At 41.5% G+C, this 17501-nt stretch overlaps 2 protein-coding genes across 2 annotated transcripts; both read left to right on the plus strand.

Annotated features, from left to right (window-relative positions):
* Positions 1–807: 807 nt before the first annotated feature.
* Positions 808–11246, plus strand: ccdc197 (coiled-coil domain containing 197). Its single transcript, XM_020499841.2, has 9 exons — positions 808–1063; positions 1343–1385; positions 1493–1669; positions 2112–2269; positions 2364–2446; positions 2638–2810; positions 10214–10324; positions 10402–10518; positions 10710–11246. The coding sequence occupies exons 1-9, from the start codon at positions 963–965 to the stop codon at positions 10878–10880; spliced, it is 1134 nt and encodes a 377-aa protein (XP_020355430.1). The 5' UTR covers positions 808–962; the 3' UTR covers positions 10881–11246.
* Positions 11247–14594: 3348 nt separating this feature from the next.
* Positions 14595–16128, plus strand: LOC109904548 (ubiquitin thioesterase OTUB2). The gene is given in 8 exon segments (XM_020501754.2): positions 14595–14601; positions 14703–14829; positions 14966–14989; positions 14991–15048; positions 15188–15354; positions 15356–15377; positions 15920–16012; positions 16015–16128. Coding segments are annotated over 8 exon segments (612 nt in total).
* Positions 16129–17501: the final 1373 nt, after the last annotated feature.

Here is a 17501-nt window from a genome sequence, read left to right on the forward strand (position 1 = left end):
AAGCATGGAGGAGATTTTCTGCATGTGTGGTTCCCACCACGAAGCATGGAGGAGATTTTCTGCATGTGTGGTTCCCACCACGAAGCATGGGATGAGTTGGACCGCAGAGTGAAGGAAAAGCAGCAGTGCTCAGCACATGTGGGAACTCCTTCAAGACTGCTGGAAAAGCATTCCAGGTGAAGCTGGTTGAGGGAATGCCAAGAGTGTGCAAAGCTGTCATCAAAGCAAAGGGTGGCTGCTTTGAAGAATCTAAAATATGTTTTGATTTGTTTAACATTTTTGGGTTACTACATATGTGTTATTTCATAGTTTTGATGTCTTCACTATTATTCTACAATGTAGAAAATAGTAAGAATAAAGAAAAACCCTTTAATGAGAGTTAACTTTAATCACAGTTATTTAAAGCCCTTCTTACATCAGCTAATGTCACAAAGTGCTGTACAGAACCCCAGCCTAAAACCCCAAAACAGAAAGCAATGCAGGTGTAGAAACACGGTGGCTAGGAAAAACTCCATAGAAAGGCCTAGAGTAGGTGCATCCAAACTTTTGACAGGTACTGAATTTAAAATCTAATGTATAAGAATTATTCTATTTAGATTGAGACAAAGTTTATGATGTGTTCGCAATGTCAGGCAAAACAATTTATAAACGCGACTGTCTTTTGTGGAATACCTTTCAGTTGCTTTCCATCCGTGAATTAGAACGCCTCCCGGGCAGTTGCTATGTCAACCGGGAAACGATCCCCTCGCATTCCCTCTCCCCTCCCCCTGGTTCCTCGGCAACATGTAACACAAATTCAGGAGGACACCCAATCCGGAAGACTTTTGTTGCTCTCTTGTTCGTGTGCACGGAACAATTCTTTCAGGAACACAACAAATGCTGCGTTTTATAATCTTATTGGAGTTCTGTTCACTCTCAAGGATCACTTATTTTCTCAAATAAAAGTTGCAACGCCTAAAAATATGGAGACTCTTCCTTGTATAAATAAAGGTGATCCTCGTCTAAAGCTGAAGGTGGAGAATAGAATGAAAAACATTTTTGTAACGCAATTTGATGAAACTAGGTATGTTACAATCAACTTTTATAATCTTATGCATTATGCACGATAATTATAGCCCATCTGTTCACCTTCAGTTTTGCTAATCCTTCTGGCCACAATCATTATGTCTTGATAAACTTGCATTGAATAATCATATTTTAGGTCCATGACAATTGGATGCATCATGATTTGCATTTTAATTATAGTGCACAATTATGCAGCTCAAGTTTAGTTGTAATGGATGACCAATTTCAGCACTACATTGCCATTAAACGTTTGGATTATATATTTTCCCTGACATAGACAAGAAGATGAAAATGTCAATCACATACCTGTTATAACAGAGGTAAGTAGTCCTAATTAGATTTTATTTGAACACAAAACATAGGCCAGTGTCTTGGTGTAGATATATTTGATGTTAAGTATTCTTGTGACTAGTGATTTCCCATGTAGACTGCTAGCAGAGTCCTGGAGACAGGAGTGAACACATTACAGAGAACCCTCGTCCTGAAGAAGCAGGTGGAGGTGGATGAAGTGGATAGGCAGCTGGCACAGAAACGACAGGAATTCAAAGGCCGCATGCAGGCCCTTGCACAGAGGAAGGCAGAGCTAGAGCTGAAACAGCAGGCGGTGAGTTACATTTAAGGAATAAGTCCCAAGAGGGTGTGGTATATGGCCAATATACCACGGCTAAGGGCTGTTCTTCTGCACAACAACGCGGAGTGCTAGGACACAGCCCATAGCTGTGATATATTGGCCATATATTACACTTCCCAGACAAACCTTATTGCTATTATTAACTGGTTACCAATGTACCAATGTAAGAGCAGTAAAAATAAAATGTTGTCATACCTGTGGTATACCACGGCTTTCAGCCAATCAGCATTTAGGGCTCGAACCACCTAGTTTATAATACACAATTCACGATGAGCTAAGGCATTTCAAATCCATGGACAGGTGAAATGATACAGATACTGTATAGGCTTAACATAGAACCAAGATATACAGTATTGACCTGCTTATGTGTACGTCATCTCTTGACTCTTTCCTTTGGGTTTATGATCTCACCCAGACTAAAGACAGAGCTAAGAAATTTGAGAAGTTTGTTGAGGACAATGAGGTAAAGCGCCGTCGGGCCCTGAAGAAGTACCAGGCAGCAAGGAAGCAGAACGATCTGAAGCAGAACGAGAAAGAAGAGTTCACTGAACAGCTGGAAAAACTGCAGGCCAGGTGAATGGGAGCTGGTTTTTGGATTGGGAAATTTCTTGCACAAATACTTGTTGGTCCCTCTTCATCTGATATCTTTTTTTCCCAATCCCTACAGGCAGCAGTATTTAAAGGACAGGGTGACCAAGTATAAAATGTACGAAGACTACATGATGAAAATGTTAGATTTTCTCCCGGAGAGTAAGTTCATGTTTTTTGTAGTTGAATATACTGTTTTTTCTTAGTTGATTGTTTTAGTTGAATCAATACCTAGATCTAGAAAACTATTGGATTGGATTGTTGCCTCCAACAAATAAACATAAAATGACAGTGTTGGTTGTGAGGTACAATACAATAAGTATGTTTGTTTCTTAACCTGCCTGTGAATGCAGATTACCTGGAGTATGGGGCAGATTCCCTGGTGATGCCCATCATTCGGCGCCATGATACCCTGTCCCTCACTCATCAGGACCTGGTGGAGCGCCTGGGCCAGCTGGTGGAAGAGCTGGAGCAGGGCCAGCGCAGCCTGGACAGCCTGAAGCAGGAGCATAACACCAACAAGCTGGTCAGACATTCACGTACAGTACCAATCAAACGTTTGGACACACCTTTTCATTCCAGGTTTTTTTGTGTGTGTTTTAAAAAATATATTTTATTTTTGCATTTTCCAATTAAGAACATTCAAAACAAACAAAAGATATTAGACAACGATAGGACAAAGTGACAGTAACAGACGAGCGTAACAAAAAAAACAAAAAAATTATAATTATATATACAAACATACAATAAGAAAAAAATAACGAGACATTGGATCACCTGCCGTAGGCTACATATTATACATTACGTGTGAAACATTATGTGGGGATTATATATAGATTCAATCAATGATAGGGGGGAGATTCTCCATATAGTCAATAAAAGGTTGCCAAATTCTGTAAAATGTCTTTAACTTATTCCTCAAGCAGTAAGTGATTTTCTCCAAAGGGATACAACTATTAACTTCCGATAGCCACATTGCAACTGGCAGGGAGGAATCCAATTTCCATTTTAAGGCAATGCATTTCTTGGCAATCGCTAGCAATATTTCTGTTAGCTTTATAGTATGGCTTTGCCTAAGATTGGTGTTAGTAAAGTAGACAGACCTCCGGGTCTAAAGGGAATGCAACCCTGTGAATTGAGGATATGGTATCGCATACCCCCTGCCAGAAACCGTGTAGTTTTGAACACTGCAAAGTGGAATGGAGGAATGTTCCTTCATCTGAGCCACATCTAAAACATAGGGAGGAGATATCTGGGTTGAACTTGTGCAGTCTAGATGGGGTGATATAGAGCTGATGGAGGAAATTAAACTGGATCAGTCTGTATCTGGAGTTCAATGTGGATGTAACACCATCCCTGCATAGGTCACTCCATAGATCCTCATCAAGATCAATACCCAGATCTTTTTCCCATCTAAGTTGGAGTTTATCTATAGTGCCTTGCGAAAGTATTCGGCCCCCTTGAACTTTGCGACCTTTTGCCACATTTCAGGCTTCAAACATAAAGATATAAAACTGTATTTTTTTGTGAGGAATCAACAACAAGTGGGACACAATCATGAAGTGGAATGACATTTATTGGATATTTCAAACTTTTTTAACAAATCAAAAACTGAAAAATTGGGCGTGCACGCCCAACTAGGAGCGCCGTGGTTTCCTGTTTGCTTATTTCCTTATACAGCTGACTCAGTGCGGTCTTATTGCCAGCATCTGTCTGTGGTGGTAAATAAACAGCCACGAAAAGTATAGCTGAAAACTCTCTAGGCAAGTAGTGTGGTCTGCAATATATCACAATATACTCTACTTCAGGCGAGCAAAATTTAGAGACTTCCTTAGATTTCGTGCACCAGCTGTTTACAAATATGCACAGACCGCCCCCCTTCGTCTTACTGGTGTGTGCTGTTCTATCTTGCCGGTACAGTGTATAATCCCGCTAGCTTGCGTGTGCCATTGCGCGCATGTTGATTTTGTCCCCCCCACACCATAAGTGATCAGGACACACAGGTTGAAATATCAAAATGAACTATGAATCAACTATATTCATTTGATTACAGGTCGATAAGCAAACATTTATGGCAATTTAGTTAACTAGCTTGCTGTTGCTAGCTAATTTGTCCTGAGATATAAACATTGGGTTGTTATTTTACCTGAAATGCACAAGGTCCTCTACTCCAACAATTAATCCACAGATAAAAGGGTAGGCTGAGTTAGTTTCTAGTAATCTCTCCTCCTTCAAGCTTCTTCTTCTTTGGACTTTATATGGCAACTAACTTTACGGTGCATTACTACAACCGACTGGAGTGTGGACCTCAGTTCATCTTTCAAATCACCCACGTGGGTATATGTTCCTAAAAACCAATGAGGAGATGGCACGTGGGTATATACTGAGGAGGGTATATACAATGAGGAGATGGGAGAGGTGGGACTTGCCGCGCATCAAGCGTCACAAATAGAACCAAGTTCTATTTTAGCGCCTGACTACGCAGACACTCTTTGACACACGCGAGCAGTGTGGGTGCAATGATTGAATAACATGTAGGTGTACATTTATTTTGCAACTCTCGTGCACCCGATGCGAGTGGTGTGGTCAGCATGTTAGAAATACATGTACAGTGCCTTCAGAAAGTATTCATACCCCTTGACTATTTCCAGATTTTGTTGTGTTACAAAGCTCCCGAGTGGTGCAGCGGTCTAAGGCCCTGCATCTCAGTGTTAGAAGCGTCACTACAGACCCTGGTTCAATTCCAGGCTGTATCACAACCGGCCGTGATTGGGAGTCTCATAGGGCGGCGCACAATTGGCCCAGCGTCATCTGGTTTGGCCGGAGTTGGCCATCAATTTAAATAAGAGTTCTTAACTGACTTGCCTAGTAAATAAAGCTTAAATGAAATGGATTCAATTCAGATTGTGTCACACAATACCCCATAATGTCAAAGTTCAAATTAATTAGTAATGAAAAGCTGAAATGTCTTGAGTCAATAAGTGCTCAACCTCTTTGTTATGGAAAGCGTAAATAAATTCAGGAGTAAAAATTTGCTTAACAAATCAAATATTAAGTTGCATGGACTATAATAGTGTTTAACTAGTTAAATAAAGGTTAAATACAGAATACAAATATTCCTAAAAGTGTATCCTGTTTGCAATAATGCACTAAGTAAAACTACAAAAATAAATGCACTTTATGTCCTGCATAGAAAGAGGTATGTTTGCATCAAATCACAGAGATTGAACAGTCGCTGAAATTATATACTGGAAATCAATGCAAAATAGGCTACTTTGATGAATAAACTTTGGCAGTAGAATGGCCTTACTGAAGAGCTCAGTGACTTCCAACGTGGCACTGTAATAGGATGTCACCAGTCAGTTCATCAAATTTATGCCCTGCTAGAGCTGCCCCAGTAAGTGCTGTTATTGTGAAGTGGAAACGTCTAGGAGAAGCAACGGCTCTGTCAACTATGACAGACAAAATGAGAAAAGAAAATCCAGAAAATCACATTGTAGGATTTTTTATGAATTTATTTCCAAATTATGGTGGAAAATAAATTCATTAAAAATCCTATAATGTGATTTTCTGGATTTCTTTCCTCATTTTGTCTGTCATAGTTGAAGTGTACCTATGATGAAAATTACAGGCCTCTCTCATCTTTTTAAGTGGGAGGACTTGCACAATTGGTGGCTGACTAAATACTGTTTTGCCCCATTGTATATAGCCTATAGATCAGATCAAGGACCCAAGCGACCAAAAGTATGTGGACACTCGTTCGTCGAACATCTCATTACAAAATCATGGGAATTAATATGGAGTTGGTCCCCCTTTTGCTGCTATAACAGCCTCCACTCTTCTGGGAAGGCTTTCTAATAGATGTTGGAACATTGTTGCGGGGACGTGCTTCCATTCAGCCACAAGAACTTTAGTGAAGTTGGGAACTGATGTTGGGCGATTAGGGCTGGCTCGCAGGCAGTGTTCCAATTCATCCCAAAGGTGTTTGATGGGGTTGAGGTCATGGCTCTGTGCAGGCCTGTCAAGTTCTTCCACACCGATCTCGATAAACTGTGTCTGTATGGAACTCGCTTTGTGCAGTGGGGCATTGTCATGCTGAAACAGGAAAGGGCCTTCCCCAAACTGTTACCACAATGTTGGAAGCACATAATCATCTAGAATGTCATTGTATGCTGTAGAGTTAAGATTTCCCTTCACTGGAACTAAGGAGCCTAGCCCAAACCATGAAAAACAGCCCCAGACCATTATTCATCCCCCACCAAACTTTACAGTTGTCAATATGCATTGGGGCAGGTAGCGATCTCCTGGCATCTGACAAACCCAGATTTGTCTGTTGGACTACCAGATGGTGATTCATCACTTCAGAGAAGGCATTTCCACTGCTCCAAAGTCCAATGGCGGCGAGCTTTACTCCAGTCCTGCCGATGCATGGTGAACTTAGGCTTGTGTGTGGCTGCTCGGCAATAGAAACACAATTCTTGAAGCTCCCGACTAATTGTTTGTGCTGACGTTGCTTCGTGAGGAAGTTTGGAACTTGGTAGTGAGTGTTGCAACTGCGCTTCAGCACTTGGTGATTCCATTCTGTGAGCTTGTGTGGCCTACCACTTTGCGGCTGAGCCGTTGCTTCTCCTAGACGTTTCCACTTCACAATAACAGCACTTACTGGGGCAGCTCTAGCAGGGCATAAATTTGATGAACTGACTGGTGACATCCTATTACAGTGCCACGTTGGAAGTCACTGAGCTCTTCAGTAAGGCCATTCTACTGCCAAAGTTTGTCTATGGAGATTGCATGGCTGTGTGCTCGATTTTACACACCTGTCAGCAACGGGTGTGACTGAAATAGCCAAATCCACTAATTTGAAGGGATGTCCTCAAACTTTTGTATGTGTAGTGTATGTTGAAAACACAAATGCAGATTTTTGAAGACTACGCTCTTATTTATCTTTCAAAGAGAGCTAGCTTTTTTCTAAAATGAATAAATCAAATTTTTTCTCACCCATCGACACACAATACCCCATAATGACAAAGTAAAAACATGTTTTTTGAAATTTTAGCAAATTAATTGATGTCATTTACAGAAGTATTCACACCCAAGTCAATACTTTTTAGAAGCACCTTTGACAGCGATTACAGCTGTGCGACTTGTTACAGGTTATGTGAGTAAAGCACAATTTTACTTCTGAATATATTTAGGCTTGCCATTACAAAGGGGTTGAATACTTGACTCAAGAAATTTCAGCTTTTCATTTTTTATTAATTTAAATTCAAAAGGCACTCGCACACCTGAGCAATCTAATTTGCAGGTGCATGGCAACAATTGAACAAGATGAAGGAAAAAGGAAATCGCACACTGCTCTTGATAGTATCACTGATATTTAATAAGCTTACGTGTCGACCTCACGGCTCTGACGAAGCCCGTGAGGTCGATACATAAGCTTATTAAATATCATTAATTTAAATTCTAAAATGTGTCAAAAAAAATCTAAATTGAATCCATTTTAAATTCAGCCTGTAACACACCAAAATGTAGAAAAATTCAAGGGGTGTGAATACTTTTGGAAGGCACTAATTTACTATACACTGAGTATACCAGTGTATAGGAATGCCTTTCTAATATTGAGTTAGAACAGCCTCAATTCATCAGGGCATGGACTCTACAAGGTGTTGAAAGCGTTCTACAGGTACAGTGCCTTGCGAAAGTATTCGGCCCCCTTGAACTTTGCGACCTTTTGCCACATTTCAGGCTTCAAACATAAAGATAAACTGTATTTTTTTGTGAAGAATCAACAGCAAGTGGGACACAATCATGAAGTGGAATGACATTTATTGGATATTTTAAACTTTTTTAACAAATCAAAAACTGAAAAATTGGGCGTGCAAAATTATTCAGCCCCTTTACTTTCAGTGCAGCAAACTCTCTCCAGAAGTTCAGTGAGGATCTCTGAATGATCCAATGTTGACCTAAATGACTAATGATGATAAATACAATCCACCTGTGTGTAAGCAAGTCTCTGTATAAATGCACCTGCACTGTGATAGTCTCAGAGGTCCGTTAAAAGCGCAGAGAGCATCATGAAGAACAAGGAACACACCAGGCAGGTCCGAGATACTGTTGTGAAGAAGTTTAAAGCCGGATTTGGATACAAAAAGATTTCCCAAGCTTTAAACATCCCAAGGAGCACTGTGCAAGCGATAATATTGAAATGGAAGGAGTATCAGACCACTGCAAATCTACCAAGACCTGGCCGTCCCTCTAAACTTTCAGCTCATACAAGGAGAATACTGATCAGAGATGCAGCCAAGAGGCCCATGATCACTCTGGATGAACTGCAGAGATCTACAGCTGAGATGGGAGACTCTGTCCATAGGACAACAATCAGTCATATATTGCACAAATCTGGCCTTTATGGAAGAGTGGCAAGAAGAAAGCCATTTCTTAAAGATATCCATAAAAAGTGTTGTTTAAAGTTTGCCACAAGCCACCTGGGAGACACACCAAACAAAGAAGGTGCTCTGGTCAGATGAAACCAAAATGCAACTTTTTCACAACAATGCAAAACATTAGGTTTGGCATAAAAGCAACACAGCGCATCACCCTGAACACACCATCCCCACTGTCAAACATGGTGGTGGCAGCATCATGGTTTGGGCCTGCTTTTCTTCAGCAGGGACAGGGAAGATGGATGGAGCCATAAAATTGATGGGAAGATGGATGGAGCCAAATACAGGACCATTCTGGAAGAAAACCTGATGGAGTCTGCAAAAGACCTGAGACTGGGACGGAGATTTGTCTTCCAACAAGACAATGATCCAAAACATAAAGCAAAATCTACAATGGAATGGTTCAAAAATAAACATATCCAGGTGTTAGAATGGCCAAATCAAAGTCCAGACCTGAATCCAATCGAGAATCTGTGGAAAGAACTGAAAACTGCTGTTCACAAATGCTCTCCATCCAACCTCACTGAGCTTGAGCTGTTTTGCAAGGAGGAATGGGAAAAAATTTCGGTCTCTCAATGTGCAAAACTGATAGAGACATACCCCAAGCGACTTACAGCTGTAATCGCAGCAAAAGGTGGCGCTACAAAGTATTAACTTAAGGGGGCTGAATAATTTTGCACGCCCAATTTTTCTGTTTTTGATTTGTTAAAAAAGTTTGAAATATCCAATAAATGTCATTCCACTTCATGATTGTGTCCCACTTGTTGTTGATTCTTCACAAAAAAATACAGTTTTATATCTTTATGTTTGAAGCCTGAAATGTGGCAAAAGGTCGCAAAGTTCAAGGGGGCCGAATACTTTTGCAAGGCACTGTATGCTGGCCCAAGTTGACTCTAATGCTTCCCACAGTTGTGTCAAGTTGACTGGATGTTCTTTGGGTGGTGGACCATTCTTGATACACACGGGAAACTGTTGAGCATGAAAAACCAAGCACTGTTGCAGTTCTTGACACAAACCGGTGCGCCTGGTGCCTACTACCATATCCGTTCAAAGGCACTTCAATCTTTTGTCTTGCCCATTCACCCTCTAAATGGCACACATACAGTACACAATCCATGTCTCAATTGTCTCAAGGATTAAAATCCTTCTTTAACCAGTCTCCTCTTCATATGATTCAAGTGAATTTAACAAGTGGCATCAATAAGGGATCATAGCTTTCACCTGGATTTACCTGGTCAGTCTGTCATGGAAAGAGCAGGTGTTCTGAATGTTTTGTATAAGGCCTCTGGCATTGTTTAATGTATGCATTTAAAAAAACCTGGGTGCTTGGTTATTCACTTTTCTAAATACGCATTTCAAATGTATAATCCAACTTCCGTATATGTTTGTAAAATGTAAAAAGTACAAAAAAATTTAATAATATTGTGTCTCTTTGTAGAGCTTGTAGTAAGCTTTAGACTGTGTGCTCTTCCCTCGTCGGAGGCAGATGATGAACAGGGAGCTGTCTGAACTGCAGACCCAATGGGACAGAGCCAAGGAGAAGAACAACCAGACTGAGATAAAACTGATGATGCACCAAGGCCAGTCCAGAGACCAGGTCTGAGCACCACCACCATTTTACAATAATAACCAATAATAATACCATAATAAACTCCACTCCACCTCTCTTGTCAGGTTGAGGAAGTGGGTTGCCTGCTGATAGCTGTGAAGAACCTTGCAGAGCAGTGCTACTTACAGCACTATGGGCCTCTGGAAGAGATAGACATGCTGACGATGATGGATATGGTAAAGGTAATGTCTAATTGCATTGTTATTAGTATTTACCTTGAAATTAGTCCCCATTTGTTCTCACATTTAGTTTATATCGAATATTTAATCTTTTCTTTCTTCTGAATTCCAGATTTTGTATACTGTAATCATATCTTGTCTCCCCAATCAAGATTGCAACTACCAATTTATTATATTACTTACCATATTTACAGGAATACATTCTGGAGAGGGCAGACATCGAGATGAGAGCAACACGACTGATAGACTCAGGCACCGTATTGACGAGTGCCACAGAGCACAGAAGATCACTGAAAAACATTAACAGTAAAACACAACTGAAGAGCACCAGCAAGACCAGTGGGAGGAGTGGACTGTCTAGTTGATCAATGCCAAATAGACCTTTTGCGAGTTTGTGGAGAAACACACAAATACAACCATGTAAGTGCACGCACGCACATGCATACGGACACAGTAAAGGATGCGAGTGCAATAGAAGTTACTTTCAACTTGTTGTTGTAGTAGTGTTATAATTGTATAGTTCTTTGTGGTGATAAGTTAAAGTTGCTGACGAAGGAAATTGCTGTGGTTGTAGTTCCAAAGAAGTTGTACATGCATTTCTCATATAGCCTAATATAAGATTGATGATTTAAATTTGTTAGGATGAATTCAAATATTAATTTGTTTGCTTGATTTATTTCAGAATATTACAAGTTCTCTTTGATATTATGAATATAAACAGTTGAAGATGGGTTGTGGCTGTTGTTTTTTTAAATAGGAAGATTGTGGAGTTAAATTGCAAAACATTTACCAAGTTGAGGGAAGTTCCTATGGTGGTTGTAATCTACCAAAGTTTGGAAATACTACAATAGTAGGCCTACACAGACAAAGCTAGGCCCATTTATGGATATTTCGGGGAGGTTCCTTGAACAGAAATAATCAATGTCCCAAAGATACTGGTAACTAATGTTAACCCTTTTGTCTGTCAATGTACTGTCCCTTTAAACACAAAGCACGTGGCAGTTCTAAATATCCGGTTGTTGTGGTTGGTACTGTTGCTCGAACATTTAATCTATTATGTCTTTCGATGTTACATTTCATTCCACTTTTTATTGCGTACAACAGTTGTATTTTGCCACGCGCTTAGCCTTGTGAGACAGGATGACAATTTGTGGAAATATGTGTTTCTACTTAGTTAGCCATGTTTATCTTAGTAGCATGCTAACCTAGTCTTTATGAAGGCGGACAGACAAAATTAAAAATCAAATCAAGTTTGATTGGTCACATACACATGGTTAGCAGATGTTAATGCGAGAGTAGCGAAATGCTTGTGCTTCTAGTTCCGACCATGCAGTAATAACTAACAAGTAAATCGGACAATTTCACAACAACTACCTTATAAACGCAAGTGTAAAGGAATGAATAAGAATATGTAGTTATGCAGCATACCACCCTGCATACCACTGCTGGGTTGCTTCTGAAGCTAAGCAGGGTTGGTCATGGTCAGTCCCTGGATGGGAGACCAGATGCTGCTGGAAGTGGTGTTGGAGGGCCAGTAGGAGACACTCTTTCCTCTGGTCTAAAAAAAATATCCCAATGCCCCAGGACACTGATGTCTTTCAGATGGGACGTTAAAGGGTGTCCTGACTTTCTGAGGTCATTAAAGATCCCATGGCACGCATCGTAGGGGTGTTAACCCTGGTGTCCTGGCTAAATGACCAATCTGGCCCTCAAACCATCATGGTCACCTAATAATCCCCAGTTTACAATTGGCTAATTCATCCCCCCTCCTGTCCCCTGTAACTATTCCCCAAGTCGTTGCTGCAAATGAGAACGTGTTCTCAGTCAACTTACCTGGTAAAATAATGGATAAATGTAAAAATATATATATATACAGTGGGGGGGAACAACTATTTGATAACCTGCAAAATCAGCAGTGTTTCCTACTTACAAAGCATGTAGAGGTCTGTAATTTATATCATAGGTACACTTCAACTGTGAGAGATGGAATCTAAAACAAAAATCCAGAAAATAATAATAAAATGCTAATTAATTACTTAAAAATCATACAATGTGATTCTTTACATTTTGTTTTAGATTCCGTCTCTCACAGTTGAAGTGTACCTATGATAGAAATTACAGACCTCTACATGCTTTATAAGTAGCAACACCGGCAGTGTATCAAATACTTGTTCTCCCCACTGTATATGGATGAGTGATGGCCGAATGCCATAGGCAAGATGCAGTAGATGGTATAGAGTACAGTATATACATATAAGACGAGTAGTGTAGGGTATGTAAACATTGTTTAAAGTGACTAGTGATACATTTTATAACATCCATTTTTTTATTTATTAAAGTGGCTAGAGATTTGAGTCAGTAATGTTGGCAGCAGCCACTCAATGTTAGTGATGGCTGTTTAACAGTCGGATGGCCTTGAGATAGAAGCTGTTTTTCAGTCTCTCGGTCCCAACTTTGATGCACCTGTACCGACCTCGCCTTCTGGATGATAGCGGGGTGAACAGGCAGTGGCTCGGGTGGTTGTTGTCATTCATCTTTTTAGCCTTCCTGTGACATCGGGTGGTGTAGGTGACCTGGAGGGCAGGTAGTTTGCCTCCGGTGATTCGTTGTGCAGACCTCACTACCCTCTGGAGAGCCTTAAGGTTGTGGGCTGAGCAGTTGCCGTACCAGGCGGTGATACAGCCCGACAGGATGCTCTCAATTGTGCATCTGTAAAAGTTTTTGGTGACAAGCCAAATTTCTTCAGCCTCCTGAGGTTGAAGAGACGGTGTTGCACCTTCTTCACCACGCTGTCTGTGTGGATGGACCATTTCAGTTGGTCTGTGATGTGTACGCAGAGGAACCTAAAAATTTCCACCTTCTCCAATACTGTCCCGTCAATGTGGATAGAGGGGGGCTCCATCTGCTGTTTCCTGAAGTCCACGATCATCTCCTTTGTTTTGTTGACATTGAGTGTGAGGTTATTTTCCTGACACCCCACTCCCAGGGCCCTCACCACCTCCCTGTAGGCCGTCTCGTCGTTGTTGGTAATCCAGCCTACCACTGTAGTGTCGTCTGCAAACTTGATGATTGAGTTAGAGGCGTGCATGGCCACGCAGTCATGGGTGAACAGGGAGTACAGGAGAGGGCTAAGAACGCTCCCTTATGGGGCCACAGTGTTGAGGTTCAGTGGGGTGGAGATGTTGTTTCCTACCCTCACCACCTGGGGGGCGGCCTGTCAGAAAGTCCAGGACCCAGTTGCACAAGGCGGGGTCGAGACCTTGGGTCTCAAGCTTAATGACGAGTTTGGAGGGTACTATGGTGTTAAATGCTGAGCTGTAATCGATGAACAGCATTCTTACATAGGTATTCCTCTTGTCCAGATTTAGGGCAGTGTGATTGCGTCGTTTGTGGACCTATTGGGGCGATAAGCAAATTGTAGTGGGTCTAGGGTGTCAGGTAGGATGGAGGTGATATGATCCTTGACTAGTCTCTCAAAGCTAGTCTGAGGACGCGGCTAGGGATGCCGTCTGGGCCAGCAGCCTTACGAGGGTTAACACGTTTAAATGTTTTACTCACGTTGGCTGCGGTGAAGGAGAGCCTGCAGGTTTTGGTAGTGGGCCGTGTCAGTGGCACCGTGTTGTCTTCAAAGCGAGCAAATAAGTTGATTAGTTTGTCTTATGACTATTCTTTGAGACGCCTCAGATATGGTAATGTTATCTTTTAGCAACAAAATATTTTGAACGTAGGAATTAACAAAGCATGACTTTTTACTATTGTCAGTACACCATTTACAGACTATTAATTTGGCAAACGACTGTTCTTCACAGATGGACGCACGACAGTTTGTTTCAAGTAGAGAAGAAATACCTACTGGAGGAGGAATCTGCAAAGTATTGGGTAATGCCTATTCATATAGCTAGCTAGCCATTGCAAAAGGCTGACAAAGATCATAACGTGAATGAGGCTACCTACATACAAAGCTTTACTTGTCTGCTGTGAGATCCGACTTCATTGGATAGATATGCCTTGGCTATCTTGAAACAATTGTAATGAAATTACACTAATAAGGAAACTAAAAAAGTGTTACCATAAATTATATGGACTGTTAGTCAAATCAGCGGTATTAAATAAAATAGAAGACCGGCTAGTGAAATTAAATTACTTGTTTGAATTTGACAAATTCAAAAACAATAACATCGCTTCAGTTTTGGCAGACATTTTCAGCCAGTATAAGTACATCTGGGAAATCAGGGGAGATGGCAATTGCTTTTACAGAGCCCTATGCTTTGGACACCTGGAATCATTGTTGCAAAAGGACAGAGCTTTGCAAAGGTCAATTCCTTCCTACACATAGCCTTTGCCATGTGCATTTGTTTTGCAGAATGTTTTGGATTCCAAGAATGTGCCTTTGCCTGCGTGTGGCTTTTCCACTTGAAAATAATGGAGGAATATGCATAATGTCTCTCAGATTCCAAGAAACAGTGATACAAAGAGGCAGAGTTATTGGCTGCGGGCATTGATGAGAACTCTTTCAAATACTTGCTTAACATGGTAAATGTACATGTATCTACCGTGGTACTATTTTCTAAAATCAAATATTGCATCTTCACAATAATAACCGCCAGACTCATGTAACTGAAGCCTGTTGATTAATGACAAGGGTTGATTATCAGACAGGTTCAACTTTTAGTTTGTAGGTGTTCTGGAACAATGTGAAGCTGATGAACATGGTGACACATTGCTCCAGCTCTTTAATGAGCAAACTACCTTTGACAGTATGGTGCAATACCTAAGGCTGCTCACATTAGCCTACCTGCAAAACCATGCAGACTTCTTCAGCCACTTTGTGGAGGCACCCAGTCAAGGTTTACTGCACTCAGGTAAGTAGGAGTTGCGCTCAATACCATATTGCTATCGTCTCCTGTTTCGTTAATATGCTATGGAAGTGTGCCTGGTGCTGCTGATTTTCTCCGTGGACAATTCTACCTTGTCCCAAAGAGCTTCTCGCCACTCAAAACTAGTGTCTGAAAGTGTTTTGCTGCGCTCTAGTGTTGGTGCAATGAATGAAAGTAAATGGGGTATTTAAGTAGGCAAGTCAGTTAAGAACAAATGCTTATTTACAATGAGGGCCTACCCCAGCCAAACCCTAACGATGCTGGGCCAATTGTGCGCCACACTATGAGACTCCCAATCACAGTCGGTTGTGATACAGCCTGGAATCAAACCAGGGTCTGTAGTGACGCCTCTAGCACAGATGCAGTGCCTTAGACCGCTGTGCCACTCTGGAGCCAGGGACCACTCACTGACATTACTTTTTTGCTAACTGTAATTTGTGATCAAACCCATCAACATTTGTATTGACCACACATCATGTTTCTGCATGGGTAGATACTTACATAATGTCCATTCTTGACTTATCCAGGAAGTGGAAACCATGGCAATGGAGTGTGACCACATAGATATCCTGGCTCTGTCGGAGGCCTTAGGCGTTAGCATCCACATTGCTTCCATTGAGGGGGAGACGGACAGCGTCTGGCCCACCACACCATTCCAGAGGGAACCCAGCCCTCCCTACACCTCCTCTACAAAACAGCCCACTACGACATTCTCTACCCACATCATTGCCATTGAGGGGCCTGATAAAGGACTCCACATATCTCAGGTTTACAGGAAGTTTAGTGTTAATAATTTATTTTAAGAGTTAAAAAAAATATTTGTAAAAGTTTGTAGTATTGTTCTGTAATTCTGCATTCGGAAAGTATTCAGACCCCTTGACTTTTTCCACTTTGTTACATTGCTTATTCTAAAATTGATTCAATAATTTATCTACATACAATACCCCATAATGACACAGCGAAAACAGGTTGACATTTTTGCAGATATATAAAAAAAAAAAAAATAAGTACCTTATGTAAATAAGTATTCAGACACTTTGCAATGAAACTCAAAATTAAACACGGTGCATCCTGTTTCAATTGATCATCCTTGAGATGTTTCTACAAGTTCACCTGTCATAAATTCAATTGATTGGACATGACTTGGAAAGGCACACACCTGTCTATAGAAGGTCCCACATTTGACAGTGCATGGCAGAGAACAAAACCAAGCCACGAGGTCATAGAAATTGTGCGTAGAGCGTCGAAACAGGATTGTGTCGAGGCACAGATCTGGGGAAGGGTACCAAAAAATGTCTGCAGCAATGAAGGTCCCCAAGAACACAGTGGCCTCCATCATTCTTAAATGGAAGATGTTTGGAACCACCAAGACTTCCTAGAGCTGGCCGCCCGGCCAAACTGAGCAACCGGGGGAAAAGGGTCTTGGTCAGGGAGGTGACCAGGAACCCGATGGTCACTTTGACAGAGCTCCAGAGTTCCTCTGTGGATGGAGAGAATGGGAGAACCTTCCAGAAGGACAACCATATCAAGCCTTTATGGTAGTGGCCAAACAGGTGCCACTGCTCAGTAAAAGGCACGACAGCCCGCTTGGAGTTTGCCGAAAGGCACCTAAAGGACTCTGACCATGAGAAACAAGATTCTCTGGTCTGATGAAACCAAGATTGAACTCTTTGGCCTGAAAGCCAAGCATCACATCTGGAGGAAACCTGGCACCATCCCTACCGTGAAGCATGGTGGTGGCAACATCATGCTGTGGGGATGCTTTTCAGCGGCAGGGACTGGGAGACCAGGGTTGAGGGAAAGATTAACAGAGCAAAGTACAGAAATCTGATGAAAACCTGCTCCAGAGCACTCAGGACCTGACCTGGGAGAAGGACAACTACCCTCAGCACACAGCCAAAACAATCCAGGAGTGGCTTCAGGACAAGTCTCTGAATGTCCTTGAGTGGCCCAGCCAAAGACCGGATTTGAACACCATCAAATATCTCTGGAGATCTGAAAATAGCTGTGCAGCAACGCTCCTTATCCAACCTGACAGAGCTTGAGGGGATCTGCAGAGAAGAATGCAAGAAACTCCTCAAATACAGGTGTGCCAAGTTTGTAGCATCA

This window comes from Oncorhynchus kisutch, linkage group LG14, assembly GCF_002021735.2.
Source record: "Oncorhynchus kisutch isolate 150728-3 linkage group LG14, Okis_V2, whole genome shotgun sequence".
NCBI classification, from domain to species: Eukaryota; Metazoa; Chordata; class Actinopteri; order Salmoniformes; family Salmonidae; genus Oncorhynchus; species Oncorhynchus kisutch.

Excerpts from the sequence above, each read along its gene's own strand:
- ccdc197 (XM_020499841.2), top strand. The coding sequence starts at position 963 with ATGGAGACTCTTCCTTGTATAAATAAAGGTGATCCTCGTCTAAAGCTG. Across the intron at positions 1,386-1,492 it reads ACATACCTGTTATAACAGAG|ACTGCTAGCAGAGTCCTGGA; the intron begins GTAAGTAGTCCT and ends TTTCCCATGTAG. Across the intron at positions 2,447-2,637 it reads GTTAGATTTTCTCCCGGAGA|ATTACCTGGAGTATGGGGCA; the intron begins GTAAGTTCATGT and ends CTGTGAATGCAG.